Below are 23,154 nucleotides of genomic sequence, written 5' to 3'. Positions count from 1 at the left end.
GTTTGTTGAACGTAAAGTTCGCAAACAATAATAAGGAAACAACTTGACTAGAAGTTTGCGTTAACAATTATGTACAACAAATCGTCCAGCGTGGTCGTTACAAATATCAAAGAATGAAGAACAATAGTGTCGTGCCGGGAGGGGGGTTCTGCATCCGCCAAATCGTTGCCATTATCAAGCGAAATAATAAAGGACAAAAAACACACACACAGATCAATGGAGGGCAAAAAAACAAAAAACAATCATTTGATTGCCAAACCTAATCCAATTACCGCAAATACCATAATATATACCACATATACCAACCGCGTACCTGAGAGCAATTGAAAAAATCAATATTAGAGAGCAACAACACCAAACCAACGTTTGTAACAATGTCGATCAATATTTACAGCCAATGGTAAAGAGCACATCATCATTTCGACCGAAAAATCGTCCCCGAATTCGCCGAAAAACGTGACCACCAATTCGCTGCCACACGCTGCCATTCGGCTGGACAAACAATCACGACGGTATCCGTCGTCCCCTCAGTGCGTTTTTCGCCGATCTGGCAGATTCATGACAATAATGCACCGTGACAGTAGTACCCCAGCAAGCGGCGCGTAAGATGCTGCCACTGGAGAACCACGCGCAAGATTTATTTCGAAACGCTTCATTGCGCATTTGTGTCGCACGATTGATTCTGATGATGTTTTTATTTTCTTACCGGCTCGGTACTGCGGGAATTATGGAAATGTTTTTCTTTTCACCCCTCCCTCCAGTACAGTATAGTGGGTTGTATTGGTGTAGCAGTCCGTTTCGAGTTTGCTCAACTGGATAAATGCTCTCGTAAAGGTGACATCCCCCTGATCTTTGATGCTACATACGATCGTCCATCAAAAGATGACAAGCTAATTGAATAAAAGTGTAACAAAACCGTTAAATTATGAAGAAATAATATAAAATAACAGACATGTAGTCATGCATTCTGAAAAAAAGAACCATTCGGAAAGGACATTTCTGTCCCGTGAGTTCTCAGAAATGGCATTGTAATGGTAAGAAAGCAAGAAGAGCTACGAATGGCCCGAAAAAGTGTAACGAATTCGGCATGAAAGCCAACTCAGGGTTGAAGGAAAGGGAACAAAACAAGTCCTTTACATACATGCCAACTCATACTCCTCGCTCGCATAGACGTTCAAATAAGCGTACACATATAAATATGAATGAAGTCTCGCGTTCATTGCTAAAGTTCCATCGTTTGCTAAGAGAAGGAGAAAATAACGAGGATCGAAAGCAAGAAAAACAAAACAAAAAACCACCATCGCACTTATTTATATGAAGACCCCACAAGACATTAAAGAAACCGTACCAAATGCAAGATACGAATAAGGAGAACAGAAAAGAAAATAGTAAAAAAGAAGTACGCCACTGCCATGGATGGAATTCTTTTGCTTGATAATGAGGTCTACTCATTTCGAGAAGAAACGATCCTATTCATACAGACGCACAGACGCACACGCACAACTGACAGCCACACAAATAAACACATAAACTTGCACCGCTCCGAAAAGATGAAGATGTTTGTGCAAAGAAATATTGGCAGCCTCACCCGCGCGGGCAAACCCATTGTCGCCGTCCCTACCATGGAAAATGGGGAATGATTTTGGGGCCACTTTTCCGCCAACCCCGACTGCCTTCCGAGCCTCTTCATCGGCTCAACCGGCGTCAGTCCGTATCCTTGTGGTTTTATGGCTTCACCCCGACACAAACACACACACACACACACACGCACGCGTTGGGGCTCATTTATTCTCACCAGCTAGTGATGGCTTTCACAGTACAGTGTGTGTGTGTGTGCTTGTAAGCGCCTTAAATGGCCGTCCACCCACTAATGCCAGCCGCCCATTAACGCCCGTCCGATTATGGAGCGAATGACGCTGTGGATGTGATTCTTCGTTCATTTACTCATTTACGTCTATCGGTCATTATCGTCACAGTTCGCTGTGATAAATCTTGTTCCGTGCGTTAGCGGACAAGATACGGAACAGAGTGCTGGTCGTGTGCTTTCTCTGTGGCTGTGTGTGCGTGAGGTAATTTCTTTTCCTTGGCTTGTCTTAAACTCCATTTAAACCTCCCCCCTCAAGCAACAGATGCACATCAATTGATCCATTCCAATATTGGTGACTAGCGGAGAAGCGTTTCAAGCGCACTAACACGCACGCCACACGCATTCAACGCTGGATGCGCATGTATACATCTATTCTTAACACTCCCACACCACTGTCCTCTCTCGTGTTTCCTGTCTGCATTTAAGAGAAAAGCACGAACCAAAAAAACAACATAAAGTGGCCCAATTGCTTGTCCCGTTTTCTTTGCCTTGCTACTGCTCCAGGAAATCCGGGCTTTACCGGCGTTGTGAAACAACGTTCCTGAACTCCATTTTACAGCCCGACACATTTATCCTTAGATTAGATCTTAGCTCTTGTAGACAGGGGCATTACATACCCTTCGATTGACTCGCACGCTTTAAAGAGCGCCCGTGTGCAAGCGTGTGTGTGTGCGTGTGTGTGAGTGAGTGTGTGGATGTAATCTGACACAGCAGAGCGCGCACCCACATAGTACCACACACACACACACAACGCTCCCACACACTACTCTTTTTTGTATCAAATTCTCATCAATATATCATTACATCGTAGCATCAACATCAGCAAAATGGTAGAGGTTTCTCTTACTTTTCTTCTTCTTCTTCTTTTTCTTCTTACTTTGGACGCTTGGCAGGACGTGAGTACTATTACAGCTAAATGTGGTTAGCGCGCGCACGCATAAATTCCCTAAAGGTTGTCTCTGTTCCTTTCGCGGGGCCCAAAAACTCACTCTCTCTATCTCTTTCTCGATCGAGCTCTGCCTGCGTGTCTCTGTGGAGGTGGGCGGGCTTTCCATTTTCATATTAAATTTTCATCGACCACCTTGCCTCGCTTCACCCGCCCCGTGCACACACAGCGAAGGGGGGAGGGCACACGCTGTGTTGTTGTGTGACGGGGCGTCTGCTGCTGCGAACGAGAATAACTGTTCGATTTGTTCCCATTTCCCTTCAACTCCTCCTTGTAGGGCTGTGAACACGGGAAATAGTGTGAACAGGGAGTGAAGAGACTAGAGGCTAAGCAAAAAACACACCGATTGAGAGGTGCTGGTGGGTTCCACCGTCAAACCGCCTTCCCAGACGGTTGGCTCCAAACCAGCCAGCCCAAGTACAGGGGGAGCCCGAGCCCGATCGGAATGAAAACTCGACCCTAAACGAGTGCAGTTAAGCACGCACACACACACACGCGAACACACAGAGACACATAGAACTTCTAATTGTAGCGATCAAGGACGTAGCGCGGTGTCCTGTGCTAGGTGTCGTCTCCCCCCCCGTTTTGCACCAGGCTGCTCACTGGTGGTGGTGGTGGCAGAATCACCCCACGGTCTATCATTTCGTATTGATGGTTCGCGTATGGATCGTTGCGCTTCCTACAGTGGCCGGCAGAATAAAGTGGCCACTACTTACAATTTTACACTTTTTACATTTTTTCCGTGAAAAATGAAGTTATTGTACTGCTTTATTTTTTGAAACATTGTTCGTGATATGCTTAAGAATGCGCAGTACCATAGCATGACAAAAATGAGAAGTTTGCTTCAAGAAATAATATTTTTTCCAAAATTGATCAAAATCACTGTGCCAAAATAAAGTGCCCACTTTATTCATTCTACAGAAAATATTATTTTGAACAAATATAACACCAAACTTATAATTTGTATGCGTTCCTCTCGCATTCTTTACATGTTCGATGATCTTTGCCATAATTTATTTTGCTTTTATCTGCACATATTTGGCATTGGTTCTTCCTAAAAGTATTTCAGAGCTTTAACATATTTTGTTTTTCTTAATCACGTCATTTTCACTACATTTGCATTAAAATTTGCACACTAAATCGCGATTGAATTAAAATTAAGAATAACTGGGAGCCATTAAAAAAAATTATTCGATTTGATTGAAAAAATAAAATAAAAAATTCTTCGTGCATAACTTGCGTCGTCTTCCTGTTGTAACATCAATTTATTTACTAACTCCGTATTTTTCACAGAAAACAGATAAATTCACATAGGATGCTTGTATAGGTATTAGCTTTCATTATGCCGTCGATTCAAACCATGCTCCCCACTTCTCGTATAGAAATCCCCTCCATGGTCATCACATTGCACTCTTCATACATATTGGTTTGTTGGATCGCGTCTACTTATTTTTGAACATCAGTTCTAATTTGGACTCATCTGTCCAAATACCAGTTTTTCATCGATCTAACGATATATCAGCATGTTCTTGATCATATTAAAGCCAATTGGCTTTGTTAGTCTTGCTGTAGCTCGGGCGAGGAACTTGAAGGACGCTACATCTAACGGGCAGTAAATTACGAAAATTGCAATGTGATAGCTAGGGGGTGTTTCTCTTTAGGAGTAGCAGGAAAACTGGTGTGAATCAAAAGTACAACGATGGCTGATACCTTTTTTAACATTCTTCATCACTACTTTGGGATATTTCTTTTAAAAAAATAGGGTTTGAAAACTAAAAACATGTTCCTACAGGCTAACATCTCAACACACACAATCAATACAAAAATCATTTCTCAACTAGTATCGTATAAAATACCTTGCATGTCCTCCATGAAGTCTAAATTTTTGTTCCATCGAGAATTTGTGGCAGATTCTATGTGCGAAGGTGGATAAGACTGGTGTCACACACATATAAATTTAAATTTAAAGCTCTTAATAACGCTTGAGAAGAACCAGATGCAAAAACTAGATGCAGAACTAGATAAACCTTTAAAAATTAGAAAAAAATACGCCAACGATCCTTGAACATGTGAAGAATGCGAGAGGAACGCGTTTAAATTATAAGTTTGCTGTTATATTTGTTCAAAATAATATTTTCTGTAGAATGAATAAAGTGGGTACTTTATTTTGGCACAGTGATTTTGATCAATTTTAGAAAAAAAATTTTTTCTTGAAGCAAACTTCTCATTTTTGTCATGCTATGGTACTGCGCATTCTTAAGCATATCACGAACAATGTTTCAAAAAATAAAGCAGTACAATAACTTCATTTTTCACGGAAAAAATGTAAAAAATGTAAAATTGTAAGTAGTGGCCACTTTATTCTGCCGGCCACTGTACTATTCTTCTAAATATATCTCTCTATATATAGTACTGTCATCTTGCTCTATTATGCTTTATCTTCTTCCCTTTCCCATCTCTCTCTGTCTAGGTTTCGTAATGTTTGTTTTTACTTTCCACTCTTTTTTTTACTCCTTTTCTCTCGATTGGTTTCCTGTTTCGCAATCGCTGCGTTACTCTGTTTCAATTTGACCTTTCTTCTCTGTGTGTATGCTTCTTCTTTTCCACATTTTACTGACTTGTGTTTCAGTGTGTATGTTCTTTTTTTGTTGCTCTAGGATGTGTGCAAAAAGTATGATTGTATGGTGTCTTATATATGGCAATGATGAAGGGCGGGCGGGCAGGTGTGTAAGTGAGTGTTGTGTGTGTTTTTGTTTAACTCGTGCCCGTCGACCCGGGTGCACCCCCCCCGCTTAGGGTGCGAGCATCTTGGACAGCTCCTCGTCCTGCAGGCAACCCTTCAGGAACTCGTCCTGCGTCAGCTGACCGTCGTTATTTTCATCCATCTTGGCGAAGATGTTTTTCGCGCGCTCCTCCGCCGAGTCGGCCGGTTTGTTCGATGAGCACGCGCCCAGCATGTCGTATATTGCCTGCGAAGAAAGGGAAGCAGAAAAATGTATGCATTAATATCAAATTTTGGTCACGGGGAGGGAAGGGATCATGTTTATCGAGCCTATTGCTTCAGAGCGTTCGGTGCACAAATCCATCACTGTCGGGGAGGGAAAGAAAAGCCACACAAAAAAACCCCCACACACACACATAATGGTTTTCAAATTTTCTTCGGCCCACTTCAACCATGATGCTCTGCTAATGACATTCAGGTGAAGCTTTGGCCTGCGGAGTGTGCTGCTGAACCGTGTAGAACTGGAAAATTTTCGGCCCGTCAAAAACAAATTCCTTTTCCCGCCTTTTCACCACCTGCTCCGTCGGGCAGTACGATATCATCAATCACAAGAGAGCTTTGCTTGCTCCCTGTCCTTTCGAAAGCGCAATCGTTTTCGCAAAACTCCCGTGCCGTGCCACGCGGCTCTCTGCACTTGATCGATTGTAATAGTTTTCATAATTTGCAGTAGAAGGTATGCACAACCCCGCGGTGTATGTGTGTGTGCCTCTGTGCTAAATTTGTTAGCGGAACGACCTTCCCATTCCTCCCAAAGAACCATCCCAAAGCCTAGAGCCTCGAGGCGGTTTTGGAAGGCGTGCAAAAGGTTGGCAAACTTTCCCGCAAAACCTTCATAACTTCCGCTCGGTTGAGCTGCTTGACAACGGCGCCAGCTTGAAAGACAGTTGGTCTTTTCGCGCGTTCGCGGCGCTGTAGAGTGTGCAGTGATTGGGGTTTTTTGTGCAGCGGTACTACTAGATGAAGTCATCCGGAGTGCAAAGTTGCTACATTGTGCTGCATGAGTAAGATCGGACCATTTTTTGGCTGAATTATTGAAGTATTTTTCATCACAATGAATGTGCTTTTGTTAATGCATTCAAGAAGCAAAAAATACGTTGAATTGAAGTCAAAGTTTGATAGCATTTCTGAGAGTGAAACTCAAATGTCTTTAAGCCTCTCTTTGTATCTTCTTTTTAACTTTCTTCTTTTCGGCTATACCCACTGTAAAATCCTCAACAAATTAATTTACAACGTACTTCAACTTCACCGTACAGGTAAACCATTAATACTTCGCGGGTCACATTACACGCCAATCAGACGAAAATAGCAGATGAGCATTATTTGCCCGTCGTAACCTTGAAGCAACCATCAACGGGCGGCTACAATTTACAATATTACATCGTGATGAAAATGGTGCTTCATATTTTATATCCCCGTAGCAGCGTCACAAAACGCGAGAAGATTGAAAACACATACATACAGCCGGAATCATCGACGTATACCTCGAGATCTTCACTTCCGTACAAACGGGGAGTAGCAGACGGCAATACATTCCAGGCATTAGTGTTTTTGTGTGTTTATTTGTTGTTGTTGTTGTTGTTGTGGTTTGTTGTGCAGCAGTTCCGACACACCGAAAACAAGAGCCATGATTTACGATCGCTGTTTATCTTAATTACACGACTCACGGTCCGAGCGCTGCTGTTCGGGGCTGCGGGCTGGCGGGCGCGAAAGAGGTTGAGAAGCCGTACACACGGCGGGGCTTCATCATGTGTGCGTACCGTACTACTACCGTACACTTTACAAAAGGGCTTTTGCAATAAATTTTCATCGTCTTCATCGATTCGGGGCAAAGGAAATGCCGCCGTTGGTTGGGAAAGGGTTTCACGTTCACCATTCTGATTGCTGATGGAGTTCGCAGGGATGGGATGGTGGTGATGGTGGTGTCCCGCATGGAAGTAAATTTTCTAACAACCCACAAATAAGTTCTGAGGTTAAATTACAACCCATTAAAATGGTTCGTTCATAAATTCATTCACGAGCGTTTGCGAAGGAATACGTGCGGCTTCGGTGAAGACAGACAGATACGCACGAAAGGGGCGCCCCGTTTCACGTGCGCGTGCAGTAATGACAAGTTGAAATGTGATCCGTCGAGAAATGTAAGACCACATATACACACAGCCACACGGACACATACGTATCCCGGTTGCGAGTTATGAAATATGTATGCGCATTTGGGATTACGTCTTTGAGGGCATTTGGCGGAAGCGTTATCTTTGATGAGTTGAGACCGGATTGGGGGAAGCTGCTTCAAAATGCATAAGCATCAGATATGTTTAATGCAATATGTGTCAGAATGTGTAGTGCTGTTTAGATACTTTATCAAGTTCTAGCAACACACTCATATAATTAAATATTGCAGTATTACATAAATATTGCTTTCAACACTCTTTTAGCCAACGTGCCCTTCTTTCGGTACTGAAAGGTTCAAAATAAAATGGTTTCCTGCGTAAAAAAACCATTACTTGCCGCTCCAAAAACCCATTCCGGAAAAGCGTCCAGCACACACGGGGAAGCATCATACGTATGCCCCCCACCCCCCTGGTACACGCCAAAACAACAACCTAATCCAACCGTTCGGATCAAATAACGAAAGTAAAAGCTTACGGCACACAACATGGCCAGCATGGCAATGTAAGCACGTACAGAGCAAACAAAAAAAAGGCTTTAAGAACCATATTACACGGTCCAAACCGATCGTGACTTTGCCATGGCACGACAGCAGCAACAGTAGCCGCTGTTAGAACGGAAACGTCCCCAAAACAGCACTCCGGAGCGAAGCGGCACGAGCGGGACTACGTACAGGATGCAATATCGGCTTGAGGAATTAGCTTTTAAGGGATCTCCGTCCCACACACACATACACTCGCCCGGGCCTCTCTTCTGCAAACCCACTCAACAGAAGGACATTTTTCCATTTCACAGTTTATTTATGTTTTTTTTTTGCGTGTCTCTCTCGCTCTCACACACACTTTCCCGTGTAGTCCTTGTAGCCGAATGTCGTCCCACCTTTGTGCTTTCGCAAACCCCGGCACCGGTCGGTTGAACGGCCCCGGCCTCTTCATGTTGTCATGCTATCTTGCATGGCCGGTGCAATTACAGCACCGGTCGCCTGAGGGGAAACTAGAAACGGCTCTGTCCATTTTGCGAATGAGAATTTAGATGCAGTCCTCCCTTGCCCATCGTTTTCCCGATCCCCTTTTGATATCATCTTCATGCGAGAGGACATATCAGGAAGGTAGGGAAGGGGAGTTTGGAAGGTAAAACCCTGTAAAGAAGTTGTTAAGGAGGATTTAGCTGAGCAGACTGAACACGACTAAAATTGCATGTCCTGGGGCCGTGTACCGTTGACCGATTTGAAAACCCGGAACGGAATGCATTCATAATTCATTGATATCAACTTATCGGGGCATGGCAAAAGGGAAGATAAAAATTCGTACCAAGTTCGTACCACGGGGAAGAAATGACCAACGCGAGCAAATGCCACTAAAGTAATGGAAAATTAGCAACGAGAGTGACAGGCACCGTGAAAAACATTCCATAACTCACTCTCGCAGCACAGTTCCATTGCCTCAAAGATCGATTGGGAGGAAGAAAAGACAAAAATCGATACACTACTACCTTTCGTACCATCGTGAAGGTAAGGGACAAACCCCTTGAAGACTTTTGCACAAAAAGGATCCTTGATAAAGAACTTCGTTTTCGTTCACCTTATCCCGCGAAACGTTGACGCTGGATAGCAATGGAAGAACATTGCATCATTTTACATTCTTTTCACAACCTTACAAAGAGCTTGAATCACCGCTCCTACCACTCCTTGCCCAATCAAGCTCTGCGGCAGATGAATCAGGATATCATCATCAGCTATTCTTTGGTTTTGTACCGACTATTCTCCGATCCCGTCTTCGACCCCAGGTGCATTTGCACGAAAGCGACATGATTTTCATGTTTTCTTCTTTCAATTGTGACTCTTTTTTCGGCCACAAGTGAACCATAAATTTTCCGTCCAACAAAGAAACAAAATACAATCCTGCAGCACCAACCGACCATCGGAGTGCACATCTAGTTAAGCTTTGCGCAGGAGATGACTTTTGGATTGCGAAATACAATTTCGTTCCCTTTTAGCTGGTGATTTTTATCGGTTGAAATATTTCCTTCCACAAATGAATCTCATCAAGTGAGCGAAAGGAAAAAGTAGTACTGTGGTACGAGAAAAAAAAATGTTACACGAAACGACAGAGAGCTTCAAACCTAGGTTGTCAAACTACATTAGCGGAGGGTCCATAGGAATCAGCAAAAAAGAAAAGGACACTGCTTTTTAATACGTTTTTTCGCAGTGACCTTTTACCAATGGTTCACAGTCTCTCTCCCACTCTCTCTGCAAGCATACAGTGAATTTGTGAATGCTGCTGCCATTGCCGACTGCTTAAATTAAATTATCATTCCTCTTATTTTCGAATTCCCGTGTGCCCGGACGGCGGCAGCAGTACATAAAGGTTCTCTGAATCGAATACGAAATTGCAAGTGAAGTGAAGTAATCGAAGCGAATCGACGAAATTCAAATTTGTTTGCCTGCTTTCGTTATCTTATGCTTGCCGTGCCCTTTGCCTCCATTGCCACCGACATTTCATTCATTTATGGCATTGATTTGGTCTCCGAGAAAGCGGTTCATTTTTGTGTGGGCTGCCTCGCTCGTCGGGCGGCGATATGATCCAAGTCGGGAAAGGAAATCAATCTAAAGCATCGATTTTTCTACGATAACGTGCGGAAAGCGTTTGGTGGTTTCATTGTCGGCGAATGGAGCGCATAACGATCAACTAATGAATATTGTACGATTTCAATCTCGGCAGTGCAATGCGATGCGATGCAGAATCGAAATTATACCGCTTCATAATAGGAGCAGTAGATGATGGAAGCGTTTTTTTTGTCGATTTTCTACGGAATATTAAAGACTTCCTTCCTGTTTTGGTGACAATTCTGAATGCGAAAAATGTTGAATAACCCTTTTTCCTTGGGGGAGGAAAAATGTAATCATCCTTCAAATCGAATTGAATTTTCAACACCACATTGAAACCACCCCAGCAGCACACTTAAGAGGGTAGGGAGAAACACTCTTCAATATAATAAAACTCAATCCACTTCATTGCTCATGCAAATGTTATGCGTGAAAGTGCATTCTGCTGTACAACACTCCAACAATCCTGTTTAAGGTGAAGTTTTCCACTACACAAACACACGTACCCCAACACTATCGACGTACGTTTTCCTTGCACCGCTCTAGAAGCACCCAAGCAGCAGCTGCGCTCACCTCTATTATGCCCCACCTGGGAAGCCGTGACGACGGTGAGTTACAGTTGCAGTCGGAAAAACGCATAAATTTTGCAATCAGCTTTAGTCCGACCGTGCCCACCACCATCGTTTTATAACCCTTCTTTTCGAAGGGCGATGGTTTAACAAACGCCGAACTTGAAGCAACGGATAAAGGAACTGCTGCCGATGATAGAGGTCACGTGCGGGAAAAGGTTTAAACATAAAACCCCACTTTTTTGCCGTATGTACACACGCCTGGAAGCGCACGAAATACGCCAACAAAAGGCAAGCTGGCATGAATGGCGGATTTTCAAGCAGCTAAAGCCTTTCCCAACGACAGCTGCGTGCTGCTACCCTCAACCTGGGTGTATAATACATTCTACCGCTACGTGCAGATGCGTCACACAAACACCCTTCGGGGTTGGTAGACAGAAAGAGGGAAGCAACAATACCCGCACTGTTGCTCGAATGGCGCCAACGTGTCTTCTGACTGCAACTATCGCGCACCTTCATCTATCGACCGGACAACACACGGGTACCAACCAGGGAGCCGTGTGTATGTGAGGACCGTGTACATTACTCCTGCATAATGATATACCGCCATCGATCGCGACGGCGTGCAGGGATTGATTTTAATAGAAGTGGACAAAAAAAGACTAAACCGTAAGATATTCACTCCATACACTTTCATCTTTCATTCCATTATACAGACACACACACACCGGCAGAGGACAACCGGGTGGTAAACCATTTTTAATTGATGCACCACAAAGTACACGTAGGGCGTGTGCTATTTTTTTGTTTCCTTCAATTAATGGGAATGTGGTTTTATGTGTGTTTTTTGCTAGATATTTCAACGTAATTACAGTCCAGTTTTTACAACCCTCGGTGTGGTGCTTTGTGTACCGTTCTCTTTTGCGTTTGGTGTTGATAATAATGGATCCCTTTTAAAAAGGGAGGTTTTTTCTTGTCTGTTTGGTGCAGCGTTTTTAAAGGTGAAACTTACCTGCACTATTTTAGTCATTTCTTGAATGTCTATTACGCCGTTACCGTCTACATCGTACATCCTAAACGCCCATTTTAGTTTCTCTTCCGGCGTGCCGCTCGAGGTTACATCGATCGCTAGCAGAAATTCCTGCAGGAAAAAAGAAGAAGAAAAAGAAGAAGAAAACATTGTATGAATTCGTTGTAAAAAAGAGAGAAACAAAAATATAATCTAAAAGAAAAGTCTAATAAACTAATCCAGTGATGAAAATATGATGCGAAATTGCAAATTGCGAACTACAACGATGTACTCAGAACCCATCGAGATGAAGGTAAAGATGTGCAAAAGAGAACGAAACCCTCTTCTATTAAAACCATACAACGAAAGAAGGCAAATAATCTCAACAAGTACTAGAATAAAGAAAGAGAAAAATGAATCACAAAGACGATAATAACATTAGCAAAGGCGTGAACAACTAATACCTAATGAAATTTAATTCAAGGAAAACATCTTCCGTAATTAAAGCGCTCAATTATGCAGATGTGCTTCAATCCAGCTCGTTCAATGGTGATTCTTTCCGAGCAGACTGACAGCAGAGGGAACTACAGAGGATGAACGAGGCGAATCTTTGCATTTACACAGCTCTGTGTGGCTAAGGAAGGTAGTTTGCCGATGTGCCGGCGTGTGCGATATTGTTTGCCGACCAAAAGACGAGCATAAGAAAGGCCCCCGGTCGGTTATTGTTGAAGCGTAGTGGTGGCGGTAGTTGTAGCAGAAGCAAGATGCAGAACCGTGATTCATTTAAATCTACAACCAATCTGTGCAGGGGAAGGAAAACGCACAGAGCAGCACAAAAAAAGCTTCAAACTCCACTCAGCCAGCCAGCCAGCCAGCCAGCCAAGACACGGCACCGGTGGTAAACATTGTGCACGTAAACAACGCGCATCAAAGTGGATCCCCGGTTTGGTTTGCTTTAGAGCAACGGGAGCCTTCTTGTCCAATGGCTTCATTCTCGCTCTGCTACCACCAACATAAGAAGTTCGGGGAATGTTTACCGCCAGAAGAAACCGATTACCGACCCGAACCACCGGAAAGGGGTTGCTTTAGTGCGCCCCAGCGATCTATCTGGTTTGTGCGGTCGATGAGTTCTAGTTTGTGCTGACACTCCTGGTTAGTGGGGTCTGCTGATCCAAACACATCCTGCCGAAGCCATTTGCGTCTCTATTGCACTCAAGTATAGTGACACTTCTTCAATATGGTAATGTCGTTGGTCGTTCGTAGGATCGTCTTTGATTTAGCAAATCGACTTTTATTCCTCGAATGGCTTCAACGCACACAAACACACACATAACGATCTTTTCTACAATCTATTGTGGTGTCGTCGGGGTCGAAACGGTCGTTCGGGATGATGTGCCCGTACAAATCGATTGAGATATCTCCATTCCGGTACGAAGGACCAAACCGAACACACCAACTGGCACACACTGGCAGTGCCATCGGTGAACGGTGTTTGATCTGCGTAGATGTGATGGAGCAGATTTTTCCAATTTCCTGACAAAGCTTTATGCAAACAAAGCGAATCAAGACAACCGAATGTTGAGATGGGATCATGTCTTTTGTTATTTCTGTTTAGATTTGCCATTCCACTGGGATTTAATTTAACCGAGAAGTTGCCGGGAAGAGCCTTGTTGTTGTTGTGGAAGCTTTAAGCCCGAACTAGGGAGAACGCACCCCACACCTGAATTATTTGCAGTACCAAATTTAAACATAAGGTGTAGAATAATTTTAAAACAGTAAATAATGTGCATCCAACACATGGGACACACATGTGCAAAGAACAGAGTGGAATCTAGTGCCTGGCAAAGTTCCCGCTCAGCACTGGAGAATGCAACTCAATGAGGAAAGCAAATAGCGGAACACACACACCCACATAGGATGGAACGACGAGCTCAGCGTTGCATATTTAACATTCACATTTTCCATCCTATGAATATTCCACCCGATTCCACCACAGTGTAGCTTAAAACCGTGTAGAGAACTTCACTCTGTCATCCACAAACACACGCCAAAAAGGATTGTACACAAAACTCAGACTCAGAACGGTGTAGGGAAGGGCAAAGTTCACCAGCATCATCACGAATCATCTTCCGGGTCATGCTTACTACATGTACACGTAATGTTGGGACTTTCTCTGTCTCTCGAATCTTATTGCTTTTTCCAGCTGCTACACTGGAGAGCGTTATGGATATTTACGTTTAAATTCACCTACCCAAAACAGACTCTCCTCGGCAGTTGGGAGTTCCTGCAATGGGCTGAATCGGAATGTACGACTATACACACAGGCGGAGGCGGGGAAATGGGGATTTGGAAGATGGAAATTTTTCATCCAATATCCTGGCTCGTTACCCAGCAGCAGCACTGCCGGATTGCTTCACGTACAGGGAAGAAAATATGTACAAAGGTCGCAAAAAGGCATACACAATGCTCCTTCTCCTATGCGGAACTACTGCCAGCCACACACACCGAACACGGTTTCCGAACATGGTCATGTGGTACACAAAACTAAAAACATTTTCCACCGCTCATTCACTAGTTGGTTTATTTGCTCAATTTTGTTTCATATTTTATCCCTCCTCCCTGTTCTAGAAGCACTAGCTATGGTGGTAGGATCTACTGAGGATATTATTTGTGCCACAAAAGGTCCGTAATGTGCTGCTACACGGTGGAAATAGGAAGGTCTTCAAAAAGCCAATTCCGGACAAACGAGATTCCAACCAGCTTGGTGTCTTAACGAAACACATTTTTCTCCTATCGTTATATGCTTGCTAAAAGCTGCTGGGCTTCATATGCTAGCACCGTAACCACATTGAGAGATACATGCGAGGAGATCCTTGCCGACGCTTGGAACGTGTGTGCATTTCACAGACTAAATGCAACCGCTCTGCACGGTAGATGTTCTTCTCGAATGGACCTCGTAACAGGTTTGCAACAGTGTTTCAGAGATCCGCTTTGAACACTTGAATGATTTCGTGATCCACTCTTGGAGCTATTATGTAAACGCTGTCAAGACGCTTTACGATCACAGTCAGTCGTAACCTACATGTCAAGCTTCAAATCGGTTCAGGCATCTGCAGGCGGCCGTCCCTGCTCTTCAGCATAATGCCCGACGTCGAGGTCACGGCTCCTCGGGCAGGCACGCTCCCGAGCGCCTTATTGATGCTGACAAATTCAAGCCGGCAAGTAACACATAAAACCCCCCTGTGTTCTTTCCGCTTCATCCAGCGAAACTCCGGGAGTGTTTTTGCCTTGCCGCGGGCCAGAGTGTCCCCCGAGTCAAGCAGAGCTGAAAGATCAAGCAGCTCGGCCCAAGAATGGAACAGTGGCAGAGCGGCAGACAGGCAGGCAGGCAGGCAGTTGCAACAAAAAGCGTTGGTTTCGAAAACAAAACAAGGCTACACACGCGCGGAGGGATAACAAACATGCTTAAGAGGACATTCTTCTTGCTGCTGCTGCTGCTGCTGTTGCTGGTGGTGGATAAGGGGCGGGTGCTTGTTCGCTCGCTAGCCCACACACATCATACTAGTTGCGAGTGAATTTTCTACACAACGAGTGGGAGAAATCTCGGGCCCCATTCGGGCCGTGTTGTCAAGAAGTAGTAGTACACGAGAATGGCGGGTACATGGTGGGCTTCAGCTTTCAAAGTCCTCCGAAAGGCATGTGCAACATCACACCAAAGGACAACGACTGCGGGAAAAGATGCTTATTAGCGTCGAGTTGTTACAGCATTTGCATACCACGGGTGAAAGCGTCCAGAAACAAGCCCGTGTGCCCCGGGGGCTGGTTTTCGGCGGGCGAGGGCTACGGTAACGTACAGGCGGCTTGAGGGCTTGGGCTGTCTTAGTGGAGCCGGGCAGGAGAAGAGCGATGCCTTGGAAACCCCGGCAACACACAAACGCTCTTTGCATACACACGCCCGCCCAAGCACCACGACATGGGGCGCCTTTTAGCTTCATCCATCCACTTCTGGAGACGTACGACCTCGCACGGAATAAAACTCTTGGAAAAATGGTCCCATTTGTAAAGGAGTGTAAAAATGCTTCCTAACCCCCAATGTCCCCTTTCCATCCCACTCCCTTGTGTCGAGAACTGACTCCAAGAAAATCTGTATCTCTACGAGAGCGTTTGTTTTCTTTGGTATCTTTTCTCTTTCTCTCGATATCCTGGACGCTCAGGTCTGGGGCCGCGGTTTCCATCATTTACAGCCAGAGCCGCCAGGGCAAAAACCAAGAAAAGTGGTTTCGCTTGTTTTTTAGTTTTTTTTTGTTCTACACTCGCGCTTGTTATTATTTGTCCACAGGCTCTGTGTCTATCTGGTGGAACACAATAGAACAGCTGCACGTAGACATCTCACACACTCACACACACATCTCACCTTACAAAGTTTCATCTTTTGTCGACAAACAAAAGCCACGGTGCGTCTCTGTGTCTGTATGTGTGTGTGTGTGTGTTTGAAGGCACGCTCGGTTAACACTTGTTTTAACAAAATATTTCTTCAGAATACCATTCGATTTCCAAACATTTCTGCATGAGTTCAAGCGAAGCGAGGCCAACTTTCTTCCACTGGAAAATTCTTAGAAAATATGCTGTAGGGCCTCACTTTTTTTTGTAGCACACATTCACACCATTTGCCTTAAACCATCCACCCAGATCCAGACAAAGAAAGGCATTGAAACTGTATCCAACACCGTATCATATCGATTGGAGGCCCCATTCCTCTACTTCCATCCAAATTTAAACACTTCATTCACGCATACCATTAGGCTGCGTGCTACGAGCGGTAAACACACTTCAAGCCCTAAAAACGGCAATTCTAAGGTGGCCTTCTCCGTCCCTTTTCCATCCACCCTGGGCTCGTGCGGGTACGGATCGTCACCGTGCGCCAGCTCAGCCACCGAGTTCGGAGCGAGCGTTATTTCATCGTAATGCGAAACGCACACAAAAACACACTCGTCAGGGACCGCCGACCTGCCCGCCGGCGATGAAAATCCCCACATATATACACACACATACACACACGCCAAGTTGTGATTTCATTTTCGCACGCGGGTCCCACAAAAACCCACTAAAAAGCTCCAAAATTTCTCCTTCTCCCTTGGGGCGCTTGGGGCGTGCTCCGTGCCCAAGCCCAGGATCCCATGGGGTGGAGGGGACTCTCTGTTGTTGTTTTTCTTCTGTCCCGATTTCCGAGATTTCATTGCTCGCTGGAATTGGTTTGCCCGGGACTGGAATGTCACGATAAGGTGTACTTATCTGAGCATCCTTAAGCAAAATCCCTACCCCGGGATTCCGAGTATCACGCGCACGCATACATACGAGGTACGAGGAGGCTCCGATAGATACATCTTCATTTGCGTACCCTTTTAAAAGATGGTTGAAAAGTTTTCGCAGATATTGGTTGAAGTTTTGTACGATCCATCACCTAATAAAGCAACCTGTATGGGGACGAGTAGCAAGACGAGTTCTGCCTTCAGGATTATCGACAAGGCGGAATATTGAGTCTGAATGTCAGCACCTTCAACACGCAACATAAAAAGAACTTCATCGTAACAGATGTTGAAGATGAAGTGCGCATACCAGCGTTATTATGTGTCACAGTATTCTTGGAACATAGCTGGTTAACATACTTGTAGGATTAACAGTATGTATCTTGCCGACAAATGTAGCGACTCTTCTGAAGAACTTATTGATTTCTCAACTAGAGCAATTTGGGTTTGGAGCTCATAACGTTTTAGTTTTTAAGCAAGAAACCAGACAGCGCTACTGAACCCATATCACTGTAGTCGTCGGAATGTCCTGCAACTGGAATGTTTTATTGTACTTCAAGCTCCGAAACAGACAATTCAACACAACGAATCGGGACACTCAACTACGAGCATTGCTCGATACGGTGTAATCGGTTACGTGATCTATATTTATGAACCACACTAACACACACACCTCAATGTCCTTAGTTCCTAAGCTGTAAAATAGTAATATCCACCATGGTCGTGCCCGCTGCTGCCTTAGGTGATTACAGTAGACTGCAGGGGGGCGAGTTGATGCGCCATCACAATCAACGACGACGTCCCTTAAACGAACGGAGCGCCTTTTTGCGACCCGTGGGGAAATGTGTCTACGCCCTCGAAAAGTCGCTGCTGCCTTTCTTCCGGATCGCTTTTTCCGCTTTCCAAGGATATTAGTTCCTTTGGCAGCGCACAACCGGTTCCCCGAATCTAGGACACTCGCCGCACACTACGCACCATTGCAGCCATTGAAGCTTATCGAAAAGTAATAAAACTTTCCTAATCTAAGATCCCCGACCAGAACGAACCCCGGGGGTGGATGGAGATTGGGTTGGGTGTGGGACACACTCCTCCCGCTCCCGGCTCTGCTACCGGATATTGCATGCGATCTTCAACTTAGCCACAGCTTTAAGACGCACTATAAGCTATACTCTTACTACAGTGTGACAAAAAGTTTTCCGCTCCCATCTTGCGAGGGGATTGTAAGAAAAACGAATATTACATGCGCAGCAGATATCTGGAGGGGCCTCGTAGGACGACGGGGACCAAAAGTTCTGTTTCAATTCCGCAACAAGAACAAAACAAATCTTCCCCTGCTTTGCTACCTTGTTCGTGGCGCAAAGTGTTCGATAAGTGTTTTCGCTCTCTCGCTCTCTCTTTCTTTCTCTCTGGTGATGAATGTTGTCGTACCGACGGCATTTTGCGTTTCCATTGAGTACAATTTCCAAGAAGCGAGATGCCGCACACGGGATTATGGGCCAAACTATTAACAAACTAGCGACAACTTGTTAAACTTTACCCCGTGCGGTTGGCCAAAGTTTCCCGATGACTTGGGGAATGAGAATGAAGTGAAACAAACACACACTCACTGCTATTGTCAAAAGCAATCGTACCAAAATCAGCAACAAAAGTATCGGAAAGGACAGTATGATCATGAATTAGTATATTACTTAATGGCGATCGTTGTGAAACAATTACAACACACATAACCTTCTGTGTCCAAGTTTTTGCAAAGAAATAAATATTAAACATTAACCGACACTAAACTGCTTCACACGGAACCACACAGGCAGGATAATCGATTCGACATTTTATTCGATGTCCGTTGTAACCAACCGCTACATTTATTGTCTATGCGCGCCGGTACCGGTACTGCCATTTGTCATTTTAATTTGTGCAAACTTGGGCCAAGAAATATGAACCTCGCCAAAGTGCGCCTCTCGGAATGGGGTACAATCCCGTGAACACGAAGCACGCGAGACAAAGTGCTTCGACCACTCAACCATTCAACCATGAATCATTTGTTTCACCTACCCGTGGCCTCGTCCAGGCAACGTGAAAGAAGACATCTTTACGAATTGAGATACATTTTGGGCGTTAAGAGGAGACCATTGCTAAGGGGCGAAAAACGTGCAAGACACGCAACACAGCAATAAGGAAAGCCTGTCCAGCTTCTGGTACATGTTGCTAAACCCAGGCTCAGCCACCAAGAAAAGGGTCTACGGGCGGTAAAGCCTCACTCAAAACGTTAAGCAAAGAATTTTCAATATTTCTCTACTGCTCTAAGCTTCCCCTATCATCTAGCCCTAGCCTATGTTTCGCTCCTTCAGCGGCCAGTTTCATTCGCCCACAAAATTTTAAACATTTAATATCCACCGGGCCCAGTGCAGGAGGAGGCGGTATGGCTCGTAACGCGACACGTGCTTTTCATTTTTAAGCAGCGCATTGTTCGTTCGAGTTATCGTCAACGGCCCATCGAGCCCGTCATATCTTACGCCGAATTGAATAAATTAAAAGCCCATCCTTTGGCGAAAATAAATGACGATGCTTTTCGGGCGGGATGGGTTTTGTTTTAAAGTGCACAAGAGAGAGAAAGAGAGAAAGTGCAGGAACGGAAAGCAGGGCGACGAAGAGAACGGATTGTCGTATTTCATCGCTGTCTTGCGCTGAGGTTCGTCGCAAACAGACCCGCCCTACTATAACGCCGTTGTCTGTTGGCCGTGAGGGAAAACAGCAAGACGACCGAAGACAACAACGCAACGAGAAAAACGAATCGTCTACGCACGGATCATAAAATTCTCTTTGATGTGCTTACAGCAACGGTTCGCTCGCAAAGCTAGGCACGCCGGCGGTTGTCACAGCATCGGGCAGGGCAGCGCACGGTGAAACGTTTAGCGGCAGCGACACCAAGGCAACAACATCACGCCTACGGAACGGTGGTGAATGCCTGTGTTATCTTTAAAATTATGGCTTTTTGATCGATGTGTCTCTAAAAGCCACATTATCATGCCGCGTGCACAAAGCCCAAACGGGCCCAGTTGGGCTAGAGAGAGTTAGACGTGAGGTCGGGAGGACGAAAGGGAATGGAAGTGTGTAACAAACCGCAGCAAAGCACGGTTGCGAAGCAAGTCCCAACAAAAAAAAACTCACAGATGATGATGGGTTTTGCCACGGGTGTAGGTTAAGACGTTTTTCGGATGTGGCGGCGGGGGGAAATTGTCCCTTTGCGCGAATTGAGGACACACTTGAGCCCGCGTTGCCGTCGTCCGTGGATTTAACGTACTTTTGGCGCTCTAATAATGCGGTGAAAGCTTTCGTACGTCAGACGGGATTTACAGCAGACAAATTCTTACTAATTGGATGATTTTCAGAAATCACAAGCTGTTGTTGTTTTATTCCTTCATTTGTTTCTAGCGAGAAAGGAAAAACAAATCTTCTCACAATTGTTTGCACAACCAGACTCGATCGAGAACACCCCTGGGTTCAGATTCGCACATCATTTATCATGTTGAATCACTTCCCACGAGATCAGCTCCCCGAACAGAGCGAGAAAATTGAACAACGCTAATTGAAACATTATCAACAAAAAGCATCAATTATTCATCCTTTATTGCATAAAGATGGTCCCGCTGGCGTTTAGTGAATAAATTTGCCAGTTTCCCGCAGTGCTGTGACATTTTCAAACCTTCCTTTCGCTCCACCCAATCCTAATCTTCCACCCACAAAAAATAGGCAATCCAGAGGAAATATAAAGAGAAAAACACATTACACGATGAGGAAAAACAAGTGGAAATGCAATAAAACCATCCTATGTGTCATTACCTGACACACGGAGAAGGAGATAGAGAGAGAGAGCGCGAAAGGACAGTCGAGCAAAGGAAAGGGCGATATGTAGCGAAATTTTCCCTCCCACTGAAAGCCAATTTTCAGCGTTGACACGGTCGTTGAGATCGACATCACCGAAAAAAAGGGTCGTAGTCTAATGTCAGACGGTTGTATATATATTTTTTCGTCTTCTCACAATGCTCCACCGCCCAGAGAAAGCAGTGACCAGGCGACCCTCTCAAACAAGATTGATTGTTGTCTCGCTCGGGTGACGTGCAGAGGAGGTAGCAGAGTTTATATACATTCATCTTACAGGCTTGCTGACCCTGCTTTCTTGGCCGTTGGGTTGCGTAGGACACATTTCCAGCAAACCAATATCCATCCCATCGCGCAGCTTGTTTCATCAATCCTTTGACATCGACCCAAATCCATTTTAAACATATCTCCCGTCTACCATCGAGCGCCGGTGCTTCGGGCACGTCGGTTGCACGCTGGAAGGTCGCCATTGTCAAGCGAAAGAAAGCGAAAAAAAAAACCCAGAACACACCAGAACGCTTCTCATCTATGTCGGGAAGCGAAATGTCAAATCAACAAAAATACTTTCCCAGCTCGCAATCAGTTCCTTTCTGCACAAAGCCCTTTTCCAGGCAGCGCTGGTGGGTGTGTGTGTGTGGACCCTGTAACGAACTAAATACGGAGAAAGTGCTCCTTTTCCAAACAACTCAGCAGCGCGCGTTCTACGATGGAAAATGGGAATGAATTATGATTGTTATGTTGCAGGCGACCACAAAATTAATTAAACTTAGCCTTGAGAGTGGCTTGGCAAGAGATTAGCCGAGCTCGGTTGATTCCCAGGTTCGCGGTTCAAGGAACTCTCTCTCTCTCTCTCTCTCCCCCGTGGAATGGGGAAATAATAAGTGGACGGATTGGAGACCCGTCCCGAATTTCGCGCTTTTCGAGAGTGAAAAGCCACTTTCGCTTTCACCAACACCACCACAACAACGACACTTGGTGGTTTGTTTCTCTTTCATTTGACTTTCTGCTTGCGCCTGTTCTGCTTACATCCAGGGCCCAAATCTGTCCCTTTTGCTGCTGAGGTTTCCCATAACTGGTCGTTTGTCTGTGTGCGTGTATTTGAAAGTGTTTGTCATTGGGTAAGAATGTGTTGCGGTGAGAAACTTTATCCTTTGCCCCATAATCACTGCCGGTGGCCAGAGATTCGGGAAAAGAAGGGAAAGAATGCTGCAGGAAATTCTCCAAACGGCTAGGAGCAAATTCCAGCCCAGCCGGACTCCAAGTCGGTGGACCTTTTCCAGAGAAGGACATCTTGAAACTGTGAATTCGCGTTAAAGAAACTTTCCCGCCAAAGGAATAATGTAGAGAGATTATGGAATTCTTAGTACCAGGCTTGAGACTTTCTCCCCTCGAAATCTTTGCTCAAGTGGCTTAAATTACGTGAAATCAAAACCACTCAGGTATTTGTCACTTGCAGGAAGGAAGGATTTTTCTGTTAAGTAGTTTTATAAGTTCTTTAAATCATATAAAGTTGCCTGGGGGTATGTAATTCCTACACGCAAACGTTTAATGACATTGTTAATACTTTCAACCGATTTTATCACGCAGTTCAGCTTTGTTTGTGTCAAAATACGCGACAAAACCACACACATAAAGCTAGCCGAATAAATGCCAAAATCTCCACCGACTGAAAACTCGTGACATAAATGTTCATCCGACGACCACAGTGTGACAAATTAATGACTGCTAACGAAAAAACATGAACCCGAGCATCCAATCGCTCACCATCGTTCACACAACCGGTAACGACACTTTTCGGTTCCATTTTCCAGCCAGCTTTTTTATTGTCGCTACTCAGGAGCGGAACAGAATTCCTCTGCTCGCCAGTCTCAACTTGCCGGTACAGCATAAAAGTGTCATGTTTTAAGTTTGGCGTGAAAATCGTCACTCTTTCCCGGTGTGGTTGACAGCACACCCCAATGAATGTGTAAGTGAGTTGCAATCCCGGCGCGCTTTTTCCGATTTGGTGCATTCTCATCGTACATT

The 23,154-nt window shown here is 44.8% G+C and overlaps 2 protein-coding genes across 26 annotated transcripts in view; both read right to left on the bottom strand.

Annotated features, from left to right (window-relative positions):
* The window catches only part of LOC1269899 (neurocalcin homolog), a 116,347-nt gene that overhangs the window by 21,251 nt on the left and 71,942 nt on the right, over positions 1-23,154 (bottom strand). The window lies entirely within an intron of this gene.
* The window catches only part of LOC1269900 (neuronal calcium sensor 2), a 79,892-nt gene continuing 61,925 nt past the window's right edge, over positions 5,188-23,154 (bottom strand). For 10 of the 12 annotated variants that reach the window (XM_061663706.1, XM_061663702.1, XM_061663705.1 and 7 more), the window contains 2 exons: positions 11,948-12,076; positions 5,196-5,782 (listed from right to left, as the gene is read on the bottom strand). In XM_061663706.1, coding sequence (XP_061519690.1) covers positions 5,606-5,782; positions 11,948-12,076 — 306 coding nt within the window. In that variant the 3' untranslated portion in view covers positions 5,196-5,605. Of the gene's footprint in view, positions 5,783-11,947; positions 12,077-23,154 lie in introns of all 12 variants that reach the window. The other 2 variants (XM_061663696.1, XM_061663707.1) reach the window with 1 other exon arrangement.

The sequence above is a fragment of the Anopheles gambiae genome, chromosome 2 (genome assembly GCF_943734735.2).
Source record: "Anopheles gambiae chromosome 2, idAnoGambNW_F1_1, whole genome shotgun sequence".
NCBI classification, from domain to species: domain Eukaryota; kingdom Metazoa; phylum Arthropoda; class Insecta; order Diptera; family Culicidae; genus Anopheles; species Anopheles gambiae.
Note: the sequence above shows the minus strand (reverse complement) of the source record. Positions and strands in the feature narration are given on the sequence as shown.